At 45.1% G+C, this 18,091-nt stretch overlaps 2 protein-coding genes across 9 annotated transcripts in view; one reads left to right on the forward strand and one right to left on the reverse strand.

Annotated features, from left to right (window-relative positions):
* Window positions 1-3,223, reverse strand: part of FER1L5 (fer-1 like family member 5) — a 54,217-nt gene extending 50,994 nt beyond the window's left edge. The window contains exons 1-4 of the mRNA XM_065928871.1: window positions 3,139-3,223; window positions 2,040-2,092; window positions 1,367-1,458; window positions 589-697 (exon numbers count right to left, since the gene is read on the reverse strand). Of these exons, the coding sequence (XP_065784943.1) occupies window positions 589-697; window positions 1,367-1,458; window positions 2,040-2,092; window positions 3,139-3,223 (339 nt within the window). The remainder of the gene's footprint in view (window positions 1-588; window positions 698-1,366; window positions 1,459-2,039; window positions 2,093-3,138) is intronic.
* A 5,330-nt stretch (window positions 3,224-8,553) lies between these two features.
* Window positions 8,554-18,091, forward strand: part of KANSL3 (KAT8 regulatory NSL complex subunit 3) — a 69,213-nt gene continuing 59,675 nt past the window's right edge. For 4 of the 8 annotated variants that reach the window (XM_065929792.1, XM_065929791.1, XM_065929793.1 and 1 more), the window contains exons 1-3: window positions 8,555-8,648; window positions 9,668-9,932; window positions 14,757-14,927. In XM_065929792.1, coding sequence (XP_065785864.1) covers window positions 9,718-9,932; window positions 14,757-14,927 — 386 coding nt within the window. In that variant the 5' untranslated portion in view covers window positions 8,555-8,648; window positions 9,668-9,717. Of the gene's footprint in view, window positions 8,649-8,705; window positions 9,550-9,667; window positions 9,933-14,756; window positions 14,928-15,042; window positions 15,175-18,091 lie in introns of those variants that run through there. The other 4 variants (XM_065929788.1, XM_065929789.1, XM_065929790.1 and 1 more) reach the window with 4 other exon arrangements.

Below are 18,091 nucleotides of genomic sequence, written 5' to 3' on the forward strand. Positions count from 1 at the left end.
GAGTGGATTACCATTTCTTTCTCTAGGGGATCTTCCTGACCTAGGGATCGAACCTGTGTCTCCTCCACTGTGGGCAGATTCTTTACCACTGAGCAACCAAGGAAGCCCCTTGTTATACATTAATAGTGAGCTCTGAATAAATCGCCTTTGCTTATTCTCATCTGGTTGGTCTTCATTACCTCCTCGGTAAAGCCTTTCATTTTCTCTCAGGTGAAATCATTCATTCCCTCCTGACCTCAGTGAAGAAGCTTTACAGACCCCAGTACACATGTGCTGGAGTGCTTGTCATGTGAGTGACAACAGATGTGGGCCTCATTCACGTTTGTATCCCAGGCCTAGCACCGTTGCTGACACCAGGAGACAATTGACTGAATACTGATCTCAACGGGTGGATGAAGGGTAGAGGGGTGAGTAGGTAGATGGAGAGTGTCGTGGAACCTGGGGAGATGATGACAAGTGTGATGGGTCCCCCAGGGTAGAAAATGTTCTCTGGGTTAGGGGGGACACTGAGACTCTGCTGCCGAGCATGGCCCAGCTTCATCAGCTGCCCCCCACTCCTTCAGCCACCCTCCCTGGGGCCCGACTCACGTCTGTGGGCATCATGGAATGGTTGAGCAGGGTCAGGTCATTCACAAAAAGGATCTTTCTTGGCTTTTTCACCAAGGGCTTGAGCAGTACTGTGGCCATGCCAATGAACCTAGGGAGACAGGGAGCAGGTGTGAGATCCCGAGCCACTGTCCCAGGCCTAGCTTTATCCAGGGATGTCTTTTCCCTCCTTGAGGCTGTGCGGTCCAGACAGAAGGAAGGGTGCAGTGATTGGGAGCAGCCACTAGAGGGCGCAGGACTCTCAACTCTCTGGGAATTGGCTTGGGGGCTTCCTTGCCAGTGGACACCCTAGTTACTGGCTCTGCCAGGCTATGTTGAGCCCCTTTCCAGAAGCTCTGCTCCCACGCTCCTCTGGAACAGGACCTGAGCCAAGGAACAGCTGATTGGACCAGGAGGTGGGCATCTGACCAAAGCTGGGCCAATCAAATTCTCTGTCCTAGGAATTTTGACCTTGGATGCTGTAGCTCAGACTCAGTAGGGCACGAGAATGGGGCTGTGATGAGAAACCAGTGTTGGGCAGAAAGAAACAGGTTTGAGATCCTGTGTCTTCAAAAGAGACAGAATGCTCGAGTCCCTAGTTTCCTAATTCTGTTTGATCTATCTATAATCCTAGCCTTGATACTTTTTTTTTTTTAGCTGTCTAGAGTGGGTTCTAGTCCTTGCATCTGCGTTATGGCTTAGAGGCTGGAGACACAGTATCTGCTGTAGATTTGGTCAGAGAATCAGGCTCCTCCTGCCCCTCTCTCTGGGGGAGCCTCACCTTTCCTTCTTCACTGAGCCCATGTCTCGAAGGGTGATTTGCAGGAAAGAGTCCTTCTGCAGGGGGTGGTTCCAGAGGTGCCAGATGAGCGTCTGGGGGAGCCATAGAGAGGTCAATATCCTCCCTCTGCCCCGCCCCCTTCCCATCCTTCCAGGAAATGAGAAAAGATGCAGGTGAAGGTCTGACACTGTGTTTCTCTCGAACTGAGGACTCTCCCTCAAGTCCAGTTTCCTAAGAGGAGGCATTTGTTACCTTCACCCAGGAGCTGGGCATCCTACCTGAGCTCCTAGAGCTTAGCTGCAGTACTGGGGGCTTGTTAGTGGTTAAGCGGCTTGGGAATCAGGTGGTGGGACAAGGATGGATGAGATGAGGGGGGATCCTGCAGAGGGAGCCCTGTCTCTGGGAACATCAGGATGGCTGGTTGGACAAGATGAGTCCATCCCAGGGTGAGGAAGAAAGGCCAAGAGCTCTGAGTAGCTGTGGTTGCTGTGGCCCTGAGACCCCACACAGACTTCTCAGCATAGAGTCTGCTCACAGGGCAAGATGCTCCAGCCATGGGAAGGCTGATGAGGCCCCTGTCCCCTCTCTAGACTTCTGAGCACAGTCAGTCTGGACCCAGCCTGACTGCTGGGCTTGTTATCGTCTCATCTGGGCTTTCCCTGATGTGTTTTACCTCATTCCACACGGGGTGATTGCCTTCCACCTCACGAGTTGTCCTCTTGACATCTGAAAAGACACCAAGGGGCCAGCATATGGGATAGGACATGTTTCAAAGTCTAGGTTCGAGTGAGCAAACAGAGGTCAGACTCTTTAAGAAAACATCCAGTCTACATTGGCAGATGTGATGTGGCACTGATTCTAACTTTGGAGTTTTCTAAATTTCTCTCCTTTCGTTAAGAGTGACATTACCCCCATATGACAGATAATGTTATGTGTTCATTTCATGTTCCTCCTGGGTACACAGTTCCCAGTCATCTCACACCAGGGTGGGGCCGGGTAACTCGTCCTGGCCAATGGAGTGTGGGGGCGATACTTAACTGCTGCCTGGATTGGCTCCCAAAGCTTCCCATGAGACTCTCCATTCCCCTCCCCACTCCCGTGTCTCTCACCGCCTGCTGGCAGAGTGATGCCCGGTGACTCTGCAGCCACCAGCAACAAGCAGCTGGTCCCCAATCTGCTGTTTGGAGGAGTCATTCAGGATTGCTGCCTGATCTGTACCATTGACGTTAGACTTAGTTGTAAGCGAGGGGTGAACTTCTGCTGTGTTAAGGCTCCGGGATTTAAGGGTTCCATTATTACCGTTGAGTAACAATCAACAGTAAAGTCAGTGTACCCTGAGACATCCTAAAACATCTCTAATGGGATAAAAGGTCTTTATCCACTACAATTTGTCTTCTCCAGAAACATCCTTAACAAAGAACAGTCCATAGCCCTGCAAAGAACCTCTAAATTGGTAAATCTGAGATTCTTCCCAAGGAACAAATAAGTGTGTGAAGGCACGGTAACCCACTCCAGTATTCTTGCTTGGAGAATACCATGGACAGAGGAGCTTGGTGGCCTACAGTTCATGGGGTTACAAAGAGCCATTCACCGGAAAAAAGGAAGGTGGAGGAGCCATAATGAGAACTCATAGCAATAAGGATGATAAATTTGAAAGATCCAGATGATGTCTACCTCATCTTCTGGTCACACGGCATCTTTTACACAGTAGGGCACCAATGGATCTAGTTTGCACTGAACACATGTTGCCTCTTGGGGGTCCTGGCTCTTACCTCTGAAGTACACGGACACGCAGGGTCTGGGTGGGGGGCTTAGGGGTGGGCTAATCTTGGCCGACTGCACGATAAGCCGCAGCATCTTCCCCACCTACTTCTCAATGTCCTTCTCAGGGGAAATTTCCTGCTTGGAGCACCTTGGTCCAGGGCTGCTCCTAGGGCTTATAGGGTGAGTAAGGTCTGTTGCTTAGCAACAGAGGTGATGTCACAAAGGTCGGTGGCTCTTGATTCTGGATAGGAATGCAGAGAATGGAAAGAGGAATAAGTCATAGGGCATGATGAAGCCAGTGGCTTGAGGTGACCAGGGCTGTAGAAACAAAAGTTTGACTAAACTTCATTTCTCCTTCCCATTTTCTTTTCTCTCTCATTCTTACTGTCCTTCTAATTTCAAGATCAGGAAAAAGGGGACTTTTTGCTTATCTGGACTGAATCATTGCCAAAGTCACATTGTTTCCATAAGAAAATAGAGAAGGGAAGTGAGTTGACAAAAGGAATAGGGAACTCAAAGATGATTTCAGTGGTGTTTCAGAAGTCCTTCCTAATGTGAAAGCAAACACTGAGGCCTCCCTTTTTCTAAAGAGGACATGAGCTTAGATAATGAGTCTCTCTTTAACCAAACTAGCTTACTCATTAACAAATTCCTATGCCAGCCAGCTGGGTTTGTAAGGTTAAAGAAAACTCTCTAAAGAAAAATCTCACTGACAATATAATCTTGTGGTGTCTTGATCGCTCTCAAGGCCTCTCAGAGAAAGGAACAGGTCATTGCTCTTGTTGTCCCTAAGCTTTTTCTACTTTAGGGTTGATCATTATATAACCTACATCTAACTACATCCAATAGTTAGCGTGAAAAAAATTTTTTTTGTCAATTTATTTACTTGGCTGTGCCGGGTCTTAGTTGTGGCATGCGAACTTACTAAGACTTTTTTTTGTTTGTTTTTTGATGTGGACCATTTTTAAAGTCTTCATTGAATTTGTTTTATGTTTTGGTTTTTTGGCTACAGGTTATGTGGGGTCTTAGTTTCCTGATTGGGGATGGAACCTGCACCCCTTGCATTGGGAGTGGGGAGTCTTAGCCACTGGACCCCCAGGGAAGTCCCATTAGCATAAAAATTAATGAATGTTTTTAAAATGTGTATTAGCTGATGAAACAATTTACCACTAAGCTTACTACACATTCTGAAACATGCATAGCATTCAAAGAACAACAACAATTAAAAAAAACCAAATTGGATGTGTGATTATGGTGCTAGGATTGCTTTTAGTCTTCCTTACAGTTTTTCTTGAAATCCAACAATGACACAATGCTTGTTGCTTTGTGAAAGATTTTCCAAACTAATCATGACACAAAAGGCAAACCCAGTAAAGGAAGAGGTTGATAGATTGGCTCACATAAAATTTAAGATTCTTGTATAGAAAAATATACCTTAAAAGGCAAATATCAAGGCAGGGAACATGCAACAGTTCTTATAATTCAATAAGAAAAAGATGAATACTCCAGAGAGAAATGGGCAAAATTTAGATTAGAGGATTGCCCAAACAGATGTTTAAAAAAAGATGCAAAAACAAATTCAACCCATTTACTAATCAAAAAAATGCAATGAAATACTGTTTGTCATTTTGCCAAATTGGACTCAGAAGCCCCCAAAACAAAATATGTAAAAAAAATTCAAGCTCATTAATAAGCAAAGAAATACAATAAGATACCATTTGTCACCTCCCCAATCGGCAAAGAATGAAAAAAAAATGATTAACTTGGTGTGCTGATGAAGGAAGAAGGGGCAGAGAAAACATACCAGTTCATACACTGTGTTGATCAGACATAAAGAGAAAAAAACAGCAGGATGCTGAAGCAAAATAAGTGCCAGGGCAAGAGAATTAAGGCTGGTGAAAGATGAACCAAAGGCTGCTCTTTTTCTGTCATCCTAATAATATTAACCTCTATATCTCTAAATAGTATATTTAAATAACATCTCTTGAATTTTTTCACTTTAAGAGATTATCTACCAAGTCAGTTCTTTTTACATCATCTTTCACTCCTTTCCCATCTCCCAGCTTCTCTCTCCCAAACTTTCCAACTCATCACTTTTAGACCGCATCTACCCTGGAGGAGGGCATGGCAACCCACTCCAGTATTCTTGCCTGGAGAATTCCATAACCAGAGGAGCCTAGCCGGCTAACATACAGTCCATGGGGTCACAAAGAGTCAGACACAACTGACTTGCCATGCAGACACCATTGTTTATCTGCAGATTTAACTTTTATGCAGAGTGCATCATGAGAAATGCTGGACTGGATGAAGAAGCACAAGTTGGAATCAAGGTTGCCAGGAGAAATATCAATAACCTCAGATATGCAGATGACACCACCCTTATGACAGAAAGCAAAGAAGAACTAAAGAGCTTGACAAAAGTGAAAGAGGAGAGTGAAAATGTTGGCTTAAAACTCAACATTCAGAAAACTAAGATCATGGCATCTGGTCCCATCACTTCATGGCAAATAGATGGGGAAACAATGGAAACAGTGACAGACTTTATATTTTTGGGCTCCAAAATCACTGCAGATCACAGTGACTGCAGCCGTGAAATTAAAAGATGCTTGCTCCCTGGAAGAAAAGTTATGACCAACCTAGACAGCATATTAAAAATCAGAGACATTACTTTGCCAACAAAGGTCTGTCTAGTCAAAGCTATGGTTTTTCCAGTAATCATGTATGGATGTGAAAGTTGGACTATAAAGAAAACTGAGCACTGAAGAATTGATGCTTTTGAACTGTGGTGTTGGAGAAGACTCTTGAGAGTCCCTTGGACAGCAAGGAGGTCCAACCAATCTATCCTAAAGGAAATCAGTCCTGAATATTCATTGGAAGGACTGATGCTGAAGCTGATAATCCAATACTTTGGCCACCTGATGTGAAGAACTGACTCATTTGAAAAGACCCTGATGCTGGAAAAGATTGAAGGCAGACGAGAAGGGGACAACAGAGGATGAGATGGTTGGATGGCATCACGGACTCAAAGGACATGAGCTTGAGTAAACTCCAGGAGTTGGTGATGGACAGGGAGGCCTGGCATGCTGCAGCCCATGGGATCGCAAAGAGTCAGACACGACTGAGTGACTGAACTGAACTGAACTGAACTGTTGCTTATCACACACAATGACAGGTTTAGCACACCTGCCTTTCCTGCAACCTGTTTTCATTCATATCTCATTTGGGGGCTAAATCTATACTGTATTTGGTATTTTCTTTTTATGATAATACATTTTTTTCAGTGGGCTTCCCAGGTGGTGCAGAGGTAAAGAATCTGCCTGCCAATGCAGGAGACTCAAGAGATGCGGGTTCAATTCCTGAGTGGGGAAGCTCCCCTGAGGTGGGCATGGCAACTCACTCCAGTATTCTTGCTGGAGTATTCCATGGACAGAGGAACCTGGTGGGCTACAGTCCACGGAGTTGCAAAGAGATGGACACCACTGAAGCAACTAAGTACAACCACAAAGTCTAATCTCTGCCTTGAGGGCAGCACCGCCTCGCTTTAACTTCTTAAGGGTAGGGCCATCTTGACACATCTTTGCAAGGACCAGCAAGCAGCACTCCACAAATTATTTATTTTTAATAGTTTTTTTTTTTAGAGCAGTTTTAGGCTCACAGCAACTTTAATTTTTACATGTATTTTTTTTTTTCACCCTCTCCCTCCACTTTTTTACATGTATTTTTATTGTGTCTGTTTCTCGAGTAAATTCCTTTTTTTTATTTTTTAAGTCTCGGTGCTTTACAGTATTGTGTTAGGTTCAGGCATGCAGCATAAGGAGTAAATTCCTAAGGAACCTGGTAGGTAAGTGATGAGCTTTGCGGAGTGGAAAATAGGTTGCCCTGCCTCCCTGCCCTGGCCAGGCAATCTACAAAGCAACAGTGGGGGGCAGCGAGAATAGGGGCTGCAGGAGCCAGCCTCCTTCCTCACCATCATTTTTCCTGCTGAAGATGCAAGAACCCATACTCCGAACTCTGTGCTATCTGCAGGCGAGGCCTGCATGCGTTCTCAGTTCAGTTCAGTAGCTCAGTCATATCCGACTCTTTGCGACCCCATGGACTGCAGCACGCCAGGCCTCCCTGCACATCACCAACTCCTGGAGCTTACTCAAACGCATGTCCATTGAGTGCGTGATGCCATTCAACCATCTCATCCTCTGTCATCCCCTTCTCCTCCTGATTCGCTAGTTGGATCTCCTTGCAGACTAAGGGACTCTCAAGAGTCTTCTCCAACACCACAGTCCAAAAGCATCAATTCTTCAGTGCTCAGCCTCCTTTATAGTCCAACTCTCACCTCCATACATGTTTACTGCAAAAACATAACTTTGATTAGATGGACCTTTGTTGGCAAAGTAATGTCTCGGCTTTTTAATATGCTGTCCAGGTTGGACACAACTTTTCTTCCAAGGAGCAAGCATCTTTTAATTTCATGGCTGCAGTCACCACCTGCAGTGATTTTGGAACCCAAGAAAATAAAGCCTGTCACTGTTTCCATTGTTTCCCCATCTATTTGCCATGAAGTGATGGGACCAGATGCCATGATCTTAGTTTTCTGAATGCTGAGTTTTAAGCCAACATTTTCACTCTCCTCTTTCACTTTCATCAAGAGGTTCTTTAGTTCTTCTTCACTTTCTGCTGCATACCTGAGGTTATTGATATTTCTCCCGGAAGTCTTGATTTCAGCTTGTGCTTCATCCCGCCCAGCATTTTGCATGATGTACTCTGCATATAAGTTAAATAAGTAGGGTGGCAACATACAGTCTTGACGTTCTCCTTTCCTGATTTGGAACCAGTCTGTTGTTCCATGTCCAGTTCTAACTGTTGTTTCTTTACCTGAATACACATTTCTCAGAAGGGAGGTAAGGTGGTCTGGTATTCCCATCTTTTGAAGAATTTTCCAGTTTGTTGTGATCCATGGTCAAAGGCTTTGGCTAGTCAATAAAGCAGAGGTAGAGGTTCCCTGGAGAAGGCAATGGCATCCCACTCCAGTACTCTCTCCTGGAAAATCCCATGGTCGGTGGAGCCTGGTAGGCTCCGCCGTCCACGGGGTCACGAAGAGTCGGACACGACTGAGCGACTTCACTTTCACTTTTCACTTTCCTGCATTGGAGAAGGAAGTGGCAACCCACTCCAGTGTTCTTGCCTGGAGAATCCCAGGGACGGGGGAGCCTGGTGGGCTGCCGTCTATGGGGTCGCACAGAGTCAGACACGACTGAAGCGACTTAGCAGCAGCAGCAGCAGCAGCAGCAGCAGCAGAGGTTCCCTTGCAGCAGCAGCAGCAGAGGTTCCCTTGCAGCAGCAGCAGCAGAGGTTCCCTTGCAGCAGCATCGTTTCCGGGTTTTGCGGCTCACCGCCCCTCCCTTCCCAGCTGAAATCCACTTCCGTGTTTTGCTCCGTGCCCGGGGCGCCAGGGCGTGGAAGCGGTAACGCGCACGCGCACAGGGATCCGGCCCGGGCCGAGCGCGCGGCCGGACGATTGCGGGTGAGGGAGAGTCGGTCCTGGCCGGGATGGCGGGCCTGAGGGGTCGTGGTCCGGGTCGGAGCGGGCAGGGGGGTCTCGGCTAGGATCTCCCGGCTCCCGGGGCATGCGGGGGCCGGGCGCTAGAGCCCGGGTCCTGGCGGTCTGGGTCGGACGATCGTGTAGGGCCGGGGGCGGGCTCGGGCCGCCGTGACGCGGGCACTCAGCCCGGCCCGGGCGGGCGGGAGGCGGGTGCGAGGCGGCTCCTCCTCGTCGCGAACTCTCGGTGACCTTGGCCAAGTCACTCCATCCCCATGAGCCGGCGCCTGCGTCTGTGAAGTGCGAATTACGAGCCCTGCCTGCCTGCTGGAGCGGTTTTGAGGCTCGGGGGCAGGACCCCCGAGGGTACCTGGGGTACAGGGCGGTTCCCTGGGGACCACCTGGGCCTTGGGTGAGGGAGAGGGGCCTTCCCGGCGTAGCATTTTGTTAACAGGCTTTGGGGAAGACCGCTCATCTGTAGATTTTTAAAACTCCAGAGCATTATGAAGTAGTTAAAAAACTTTTGTTTAACACAAAGGAGAGACGTCAGGGCTTCCCCGAGGCCCACGTTGCGCAACTGTTTCTGCAATGCTCACGCTCCGGCCGGAGACAGCTCCATGAGAATGGTTCGCAGCCGTGGAGACCCTTAGCTGTGGAATTAGTACTATTTGTGATCCCTCTTGTTTGCCAAAACCCGTTGCGCCCACCTGGGAAATTGTGGCGCCGGCCAAGCCGGTCTAGTATCTGTCCACGTGAGGCAGTCCCCCAGCTTCCCAGTGGACCGAATTGTAGGGACTGAGGATGGAGGGGCGCCACAGCCGTTTTGGGTGGTGCAGTGGGATCTCAGGAACCCTCCCGACGCGGGCAAGGGTCTGCAGTGTGACAGGTGTGTAATACTCAACTGCCAGTGGTAGAAAGTCACTCAAATAAGCCTATTAAGATGTCCTAGGTTGGAAGAAATTCAGAGCATTTGAATTGTCTTGAACTGAAACTTTTCACCGCAGGTGACTAGCATGCAGATAACCATTCTCTGACCTGCTGCCCCTCTTCTGACATGGCCCACCGCGGTGGGGAGAGGGACTTCCAGACTTCAGCGCGGCGCATGGGCACCTCTTTGCTCTTCCAGCTCTCGGTGCATGAGCGGGAGCTGGACCTGGTGTTTCTGGATCACAGCTATGCTAAGCCATGGAGTGCCCACCCCGATGCCAGCAGTGCCCGCCCCACCCGCATGCTCTTTGTTACTCCGCGAAGACAGCATGAAAGTACCATGTGAGTTTGATCTTCTCCCTATGGGCTGCGGTCACCCTAACTGGGCAGTAATCAGCTGGGGATTAGAGTGGATTATTGTGGGAGATTAGGGGTTGGGTGGGGCATGGATGTTTAATTCAGCATCCTTAACCATCCTGAGGATGTCAGGCCTCTTGGTGAACATCTGGATTCAAGACATCTAATGAATTAGGAAGGCAGGATATCCAAAGGAAAGCAAACAGCTGATTGCATTTAGGATAAGAGGACTTGTGTGGAAAGAGGAATTGAAGAGGATTATTTAAATGGAAGAAAAAGATGGAAGAGTTGACTTTTAAAAATTGTCACATAGGATTAGACTCATTCCTAAAATAGCCCAGTGTTCTGGCTCCAGCACTGGCAAGTAACCTTTTAATGGTAATTTGATTTGTTTTTCCTCCATTCACCTGCAAAGCTTAGGGGCACATGCCCACCACTTTTCTTTCCATCTTAACTTGTTATAGAACTGTCACCATGGGTTGATCTAAACCCTTCTTAGATCTGGTTATGTTTTCAGCCTACCTACATAATAGGGTCAGGAATTTTTTCATAAACTTATGTAGTGTGTGATACACTTACATTTGGTCTATGCAAACTTGTTTAGCAATTCTTTTGAGCTTTAAGGCAATCTGATTACCTTGGAACACAAAGTGTTTCAAAATTTAGTGATACATTCTATTTTGATGATAAAATCATACCCTTAATAATTTTATAAACTTTTTTGGGGAGGAGTTGTTTTTGTTTGTCTCAATCTGACCTGATGTTTAATCTCTCTAGCACAGGTTTTAGGTTTGCTGGAAAACAGAGATCTTGTGCTTTGCTTCTTTTGATCCCCCAGTGAGCCTTAATGAGCTAGAAGTGCCATGACCTGTGTTTGTTTAACACATGTAGAGTAGTGGTTTTTATTTCATTTCCCAGCGAGTGCCTCATTTTGTTGGCCTGTTTTGGATGTACAGGTCACAGGATCTGTGATTTTAGAGAATAATTGAGCATAATCCTGATGCTTCTGATCAAGGGCATCACTGAAGAGCTCTTTTAAATAGAATTGCAGGTCTCTCTCTTAGTTATATAATAGCTTCTTGTAAACATTGAAACTCCTGTATTTAAATCTCATGATTATTTTCTTAAAGTGTGATTTTGTGGACTTGGTCATTTCAATACTCAGAAAATTACTTCCTCTTATAGACTGGCTCCATATATGGGCCCTGTAAGTGGGAGTTTGGCATATTTTAGGAGCTCTTTTTAGGCCACTGGATCTGGAAGGTGGTTGCAGTGGGGGCGTAAGTGGGAGCTTGGGGAGAAGCTGGCAGTGGCTACCTCATGTAGGAATTTGATTCTCAGAATTGGTGAGAAGTCATTGAAGGATTTTAAGCTAGAGATTGAATTTATATTTAAAAAGATCACTTTGAATTTTTGTTGAATACATGATAGTGCTGAAGTGGAATAGATAAGACCTGGTTAGGAGACCATTGCAGAGTGGTCAGGGTCAGAGATCATGAGCCTTGATGGGATAGGCATATTACAAGTGGGTAAAGAGGGATGGCCTTGAGGTGTATTTCTTGGGTAGATCCAACATGACCTGCTGTGGTGAGTTGGCAAGAGTGACCAGGATTAAGGGGAAAAGAAGGGAGGATGACGCTCATGTTTCTGGCCCAGTAGTGCCATTGGTTGGGAGGGACCCCGGAAAGATAGGGTTGGAATTGTGACATCAGAACTTCTTTTTCAGGCATCCAAGTCTAAGTACCTTGCCCAAAGTCTGGTCCACAAAAGATAATCAGCTCTTTCACCCACCACCAAATCCAGCTGCACATTATTTCACGTCATTTTATAATGATGTAATTATTCTAGCCATTGGGAATGTGTACAGTAGCATCATTGAGGTCAAAAGGTTAAAGTGACATCTGCTAGATAGCCAGAAGACCCGTGTGGTTGGCACCGTATTTTGGGGGCATCACATATTGCAGTGAGAAACACAGCACTAGGACTTCAGTAACATTTTATTTATTTTTTTCATTGATGTTTTAAAATAGGAAAGATTTTTCAGGTACCCACTTGCGTTTGTTTCTGTTGTGGGCTCCTTACAGAGTGAGTAAGCTAAGGTGTCTGTCTGCGTTCCCAGCGATCGGTCTTAGACAATCATGGGCTTTTACAGCATGTCCTTAGCTACTGTTGACTTGGTAAGGAAAGGAAAATTTGTGTGAATAATTTAGAACTTTAGACCAACATTGCCTGACAGACTCTCTGTAGTAACAGAAGTGTTCTGTACCTGCTTCATCTAATATGGTAGCCTGAGGCAGACATTTCTTTTTTTTTCTTGGAGAGAAAAAGAAATGCAAAAAGGCAAAATGTTTGTCTGAGGTGGCCTTACAGGTAGCTGTGAAAGGAGTAGAAGCCAAAGGCAAAGGAGAAAAGGAAAGATACACCCATTTGAATGCAGAATTCCAAGGAATAGCAAGGAGAGATAAGAAAGCCTTCCTCAGGGATCAATGCAAAGAAATAGAGGAAAACAATAGAATGGGAAAAGACTAGAAATCTCTTAAGAAAATTAGAAATACCAAGGAAACATTTCATGCAAAGATGGGCACAATAAAGGACAGAAATGATATGGACCTAACAGAAGCAGAAGATATTAAGAAGAGATGTCAAGAATATACAGAAGAACTGTACAAAAAAGATCTTCACGACCCAGATAATCACGATGGCGTGATCACTCACCTAGAGCCAGACATCCTGGAGTGCGAAGTCAAGTGGGCCTTACCAAGCATCACTACGAACAAAGCTAGTGGAGGTGATGGAATTTCAGTTGAGCTATTTCAAATCCTAAAAGATGATGCTTTGAAAGTGCTGCATTCAGTATGCCAGCAAATTTGGAAAACTCAGCAGTGGCCACAGGACTGCAAAAGGTCAGTTTTCATTCCAGTCCCAAAGAAAGGCAATGCCAAAGAATGCTCAAACTACCGCACAATTGCACTCATCTCACACACTAGCAAAGTAATGCTCAAAATTCTCCAAGGCAGGCTTCAACAATACATGAACTGTGAACTTCCACATGTTCAAGCTGGATTCAGAAAAGTCAGAGGAACCAGAGATCAAATTGCCAGCATCCGTAGGATCATCGAAAAAGCAAGAGAGTTCCGGAGAAACATATACTGCTGCTTTATTGACTATGCCAAAGCCTTTGACTGTGTGGATCACAACAAACTGGAAAATTCTTAAAGAGATGGGAATACCAGACCACCTGATCTGCCTCCTGAGAAACCTGTATGCGGGTCAAGAAGCAATAGTTAGAACTGGACATGGAACAACAGACTGGTTCCAAATTGGGAAAGGAGTATGTCAAGACTTTATATTGTAACCCTGTTTATTTAACTTGTATGCAGAGTACATCATGAGAAATGCTGGACTGGAAGAAGCACAAGCTGGAATCAAGATTGCCAGGAGAAATATCAATAACCTCAGATATGCAGATGACACCACCCTTATGGCAGAAAGTGAAGAGGAACTAAAGAGCCTCTTGAAAGTAAAAGAAGAGAGTGAAAATGTTGGCTTAAAACTCAACTTTCAGGAAACTAAGATCATGGCATCTGGTCCCATCACTTCATGGGAAATAGATGGGGAAACAATGGAAACAGTGACAGACTTTCTTTTCTTGGGCTCCAAAATCACTGCAGATCATGGTGACTGCAGCCATGAAATTAAAAGATGCTTGCTCCTTGGAAGAAAAGTTATGACCAACCTAGACAGCATATTAAAAAGCAGAGACATTACTTTGCCAACAAAGGTCTGTCTAATCAAAGCTATGGTTTTTCTAGTAATCATGTATGGATGTGAAAGTTGGACTATAAAGAAAGCTGAGCACCGAATAATTGATGCTTTTGAACTGTGGTGTTGGAAAAGAGTCTTCAGATTCCCTTGGACTGCAAGAAGATCCAACTAGTCAATCCTAAAGGAAATCAGTTCTGAATATTCACTGGAGGGACTGATGCTGAAGCTGAAGCTCCATTACTTTGGCCATCTGATGCAAAGAATTGACTCATTTGAAAAGACCCTGATGCTGGGAAAGATTGAAGGCGGGAGAAGGGGATGACAGAGGATGAGATGGTTGGATGGCATCACCGACTCAATGGACATTAATTTGAGTCAACTCGGGGAGTTGGTGATGGACAGGGAGGCCTGGTGTGCTACAGTCCATGGGGTCGCAAAGAATTGGACACGACTGAGCAACTGAACTGAACTGAACTTAGGCAGACCTGTCTCTTGAGCTCTTGAAATATGGCTTGTGTGACTGAGGAAATGAAATTTTTATTTTATTTGTTATTAAGTTAAATATTTGCATGTGGCTTATAGCTACGGTATTGAAAAGCACCTTTAGGCAATCAACTATATGCTTATGGAATACACTTGTCTTTTTAAAAAATAGCTCTCTGTCAGTTTTACATAAGCTCACTTAAAATGACTTTGTGTTTCCCTTTCATATACCAGTATGTCACAGAGATCTAGATACGTGTGGGAAAGGTAACTTTAGATCATAATTTTCTGTGGACCTAGTGTGCTTACGCATATTTTAAAGCTGATTAAGGACTTCCCGGGCAGTCCAGTGGTTGAGATTCTGCCCTCACCAGTGTAGGGGCCACAAGTTCGATCCCTGGTCAGGGAGTTAAGATCCCACAAGCTGCATGGTGCAACCAAAAGAAATAAATAGATAAAAAGCTGATTATGTTAAAGAGACATATTTGGCAATGGTACAATCATTAAATACTTAGGTTGTGTGAAATATGTGTGGCTGGTTCTGCTTCCTCACTTTTACAGTGAATCAGATGTCCCAGTAGACGTGGAGACAGTCACATCCACCCCTGTGCCACTCTACGACAATCAGAAGGCACGCAGTGTGATGAATGAGTGTGAACGGCACGTCATCTTCGCCAGGACCGATGCAGATGCCCCTCCCCCGCCTGAGGACTGGGAGGAGCATGTCAACAGGTAGGTTGCTTCTGAGAGGGCTGGGCACTCACTACAGGGTTCATGGTCAGTGCATTGTAAATATCTTGTATCGCTGTCATTGAAACATATTTTTAGGAGTTTATTTCATTTGCAGCCATAGGAGTCAGAATGTTCTCCTGTCTTTGTAACTCTCAGCTCATTCTGCAGTGGGCTCCCTTGGAGGAGAGCTTGTGTCTCAGCCATCTTTGCATCCCTGACACCTCGGACATTGCCTGGCACATAGTAGGCAAGTAGTAAGTGTTAACTGAATGTATAAATGAGTCAAATTTGATAGGTGTGACTTGCTCTCTAGTGTATATAGTACACGTTACGATACGGGGGTTAGCCAGACTACCAAAAAAGATTAAATGTCCACTTGTATGATACTTATAGTGTCTATAACTAGAGTAGTGAAAATATTTTGGAGTCATAGGAAAGGCTAACAGATGTTTGACTTGAGTGACTTTTAAAGTTAGATTTGTAGTCTGTGGTTTTGGGGGAGCACCTTAGCCTGTTTTCATGAGTTTGCTGGCTAGTTTTGCTCTCTTATATCCTACTGACCCTGGGGACTCAACATTCCTCTTTAGGTCATTCGTTGTTGTTTGTTTGGCAAACATTTGTTTATCTTGTATTTGTTGCATAAAACTTTATGAAAGTAAAATTTACATAGCATACAATTCACTTATATAATATGTACAACCAGTGATTTTTAGTATATTCATCACTGCAGTCAATTTGATGAACGTTTTCCTTACCCTCAAAAGAAACTCCTTACCCGTTAATGGTCACTTCCTATTTCCTCCCAACCTCTGGCAACCACAGTCTACTTTCTGTCTCTCTAAACTTACCTTTTCGAAACATTTTATAGAATCATACAGAACATGATCTTCTGTGACTGGATTCTTTCACATAGCGTAATGTTTTCAGGAATCATCCATGTTGAAGCATGTGTCAGTGGTTCATTCCTTTTTAATGCTGAATAATATTCCACAGTACAGAAGTGCCACATTTTGTTTATCCATTCATCTGTCGATGGATATTTGGGTTGCTAATGGTTTTTTGGCTACTGTATATGAATAATGTCACTATGAATATTCATTTACTTGTTTTTGTATGGATATACATTTTTATTTTTCTTTAATATATACCTAAGAGTGGAATTGCTGTGTCATATGATAACTTGTGAGAAATCTTCAAGTTCTTCTCCCAAAGGACTGCATCATTTTGCATTCCCACCAGCAGCATATGAGGGTTCCAGTTTCTCCACATCTTTGCCAACATTTGTTTTTCATCTGTCTTTTTCTTATTATGACCATTCTAGCAAGTGTGAAATGACATCTCATTGTGGTTTTAATTTACATTTCCCTCGTGGCTCTCTCTCTATATATTTATCTTCTAAGGGAATGTTAAGGTCTTTACATCAGGAGTTGGAAAGTAGTAAACGTGCCATAATGTTGGAGGGCGCTTACTTTATGATAATGGAGGAAAAAGAAGTAATTTGGTAGGAAGAAGGGCAGGAAAGTTCCAGGCTCATTGGAATGGTTCATGAGTTTGGTTGGAAGCAGGGAATGACATTGAGCTGGTGTGCCTGTGTGATCAGGTGGTGGCTGGTGAGGGTGGAGCAGTTCTGCACCCTGGTTGAAGATCTTGTGGAGAAGTTCTTCGGGGTCTTGAATTAGAATTAGTCTTGTGCCCTAAGAAGGGGAAATGCTCTCTAGAGCTTCAGATAAAGAGGAACATTGCTGTGAATGAAGATCAGCTACTAGAATATTGCCAGGGTCAGAGTTCAGCAAAATTGTTTATCACCATTGTTACAGTTAATAACTGAAAATACTGACAGTGGTGGTAACAAAAGAGAACTCAGGTTTGTCGCGTGCTCTCTAGGTGCCAGGCGTCGTACCGAGCGCCTCACACGCGTTGTCTCTCTTAAATGTCCCGGCTCCCCTGGGCGCATCCCTTCTGTGTCTGCTTTAAGGGGCCCTTAGGAGGTGGTGGAGCGGGTTGTCAGAGCGCGCAGTCTGACTGGGGCCCGTGCTGGCCCCTGCTGTGCCTTTTCTCTAAGGGCAGTGAAAAGAGACCAGTGATGGCTAGACAGGGTGACTTCACACAGATACGTGTCCTCGTGGTGGTATTGCTTGCCTGTCCTCAGTCTGCAGTTTCAGAAACTGCGTAGGAGAATTGCATGAATTGTTCTATCAGTTCACCCTTGGTCTGGACAAAGGGTTTTGGGCGCACTCGTCACGCTTACCAAAGTCATCAGAGACTTAATAATACGTATGAATGCCAGTTTGTAAGTTTATAAGTTTATAAGGAGGGATCCAGCTGCATGGCAGATGAGATACTGGGGCAGCGTGGCCCAGAGCCTTGATGCTCGATAGGAGAGTTTGGGAAGCTGTTCTCTTCCTGGCTGGCTGGTAGACCATCTGCGCAGGGGGTGCCCTCCTTCAACAGGGTAGCTGGGTGACAGTAGGCCAACAGTAGGCTGGGCACACCTTCACCTGCCCAGTCCTGGAGAAAGACACTGACAGGTTCTACTCTTTGGCTCCTCTTTCTCCATGTGGACCTCCATACCTGTGTTAAGCCATTGCCACAGATTGATATGATTAATTAGTTTATCTCAGATTATGTGCTTTTTAGTGTCTGATGAGATTTTGGAGGCGTCCTTCTCTCATTAGCAACAGGCTTACATCTTCAGGTACATCCCTGTTGCACACAGCTAATTTCATTATTTGATGATACTTAACTGGCTTCAGTCTGAGAGGTCACCATTTTTATGACCTCGTCTGCAAATTCTGGATCTGTAGGCTGTTTGGAGGTTGTAGTTAGTTTGCTCTGCTCTGATTATTATCATCTGTTGCCATTCTTTCACTTGATTTTATTGTTAAATTGCTGCTTCTTTTCTTCCATGTATAAAATCATGTAAAATTATAGTTTGCTACATCAAGAACTCATATAGGACAGCTCCCTAGAAATGTATTTTTCCTCAGAGAGATGACTGATCTATCAGGGAGTCAGAAACTTTCTTTTCTTTTTTAGTGCCCCATTTTGCCCTCCTGAATTATTTCAGTAGCAGATAGCTTCGGACCACTTCTTTTTTTTGGCTGAGCCATGCAACGTCAGGATCTTAGCTCCCTAGCCAGGGATCGAGCCCATGCCCCCTGCAC

This window comes from Muntiacus reevesi, chromosome 3 (genome assembly GCF_963930625.1).
Source record: "Muntiacus reevesi chromosome 3, mMunRee1.1, whole genome shotgun sequence".
Lineage (NCBI taxonomy): Eukaryota > Metazoa > Chordata > Mammalia > Artiodactyla > Cervidae > Muntiacus > Muntiacus reevesi.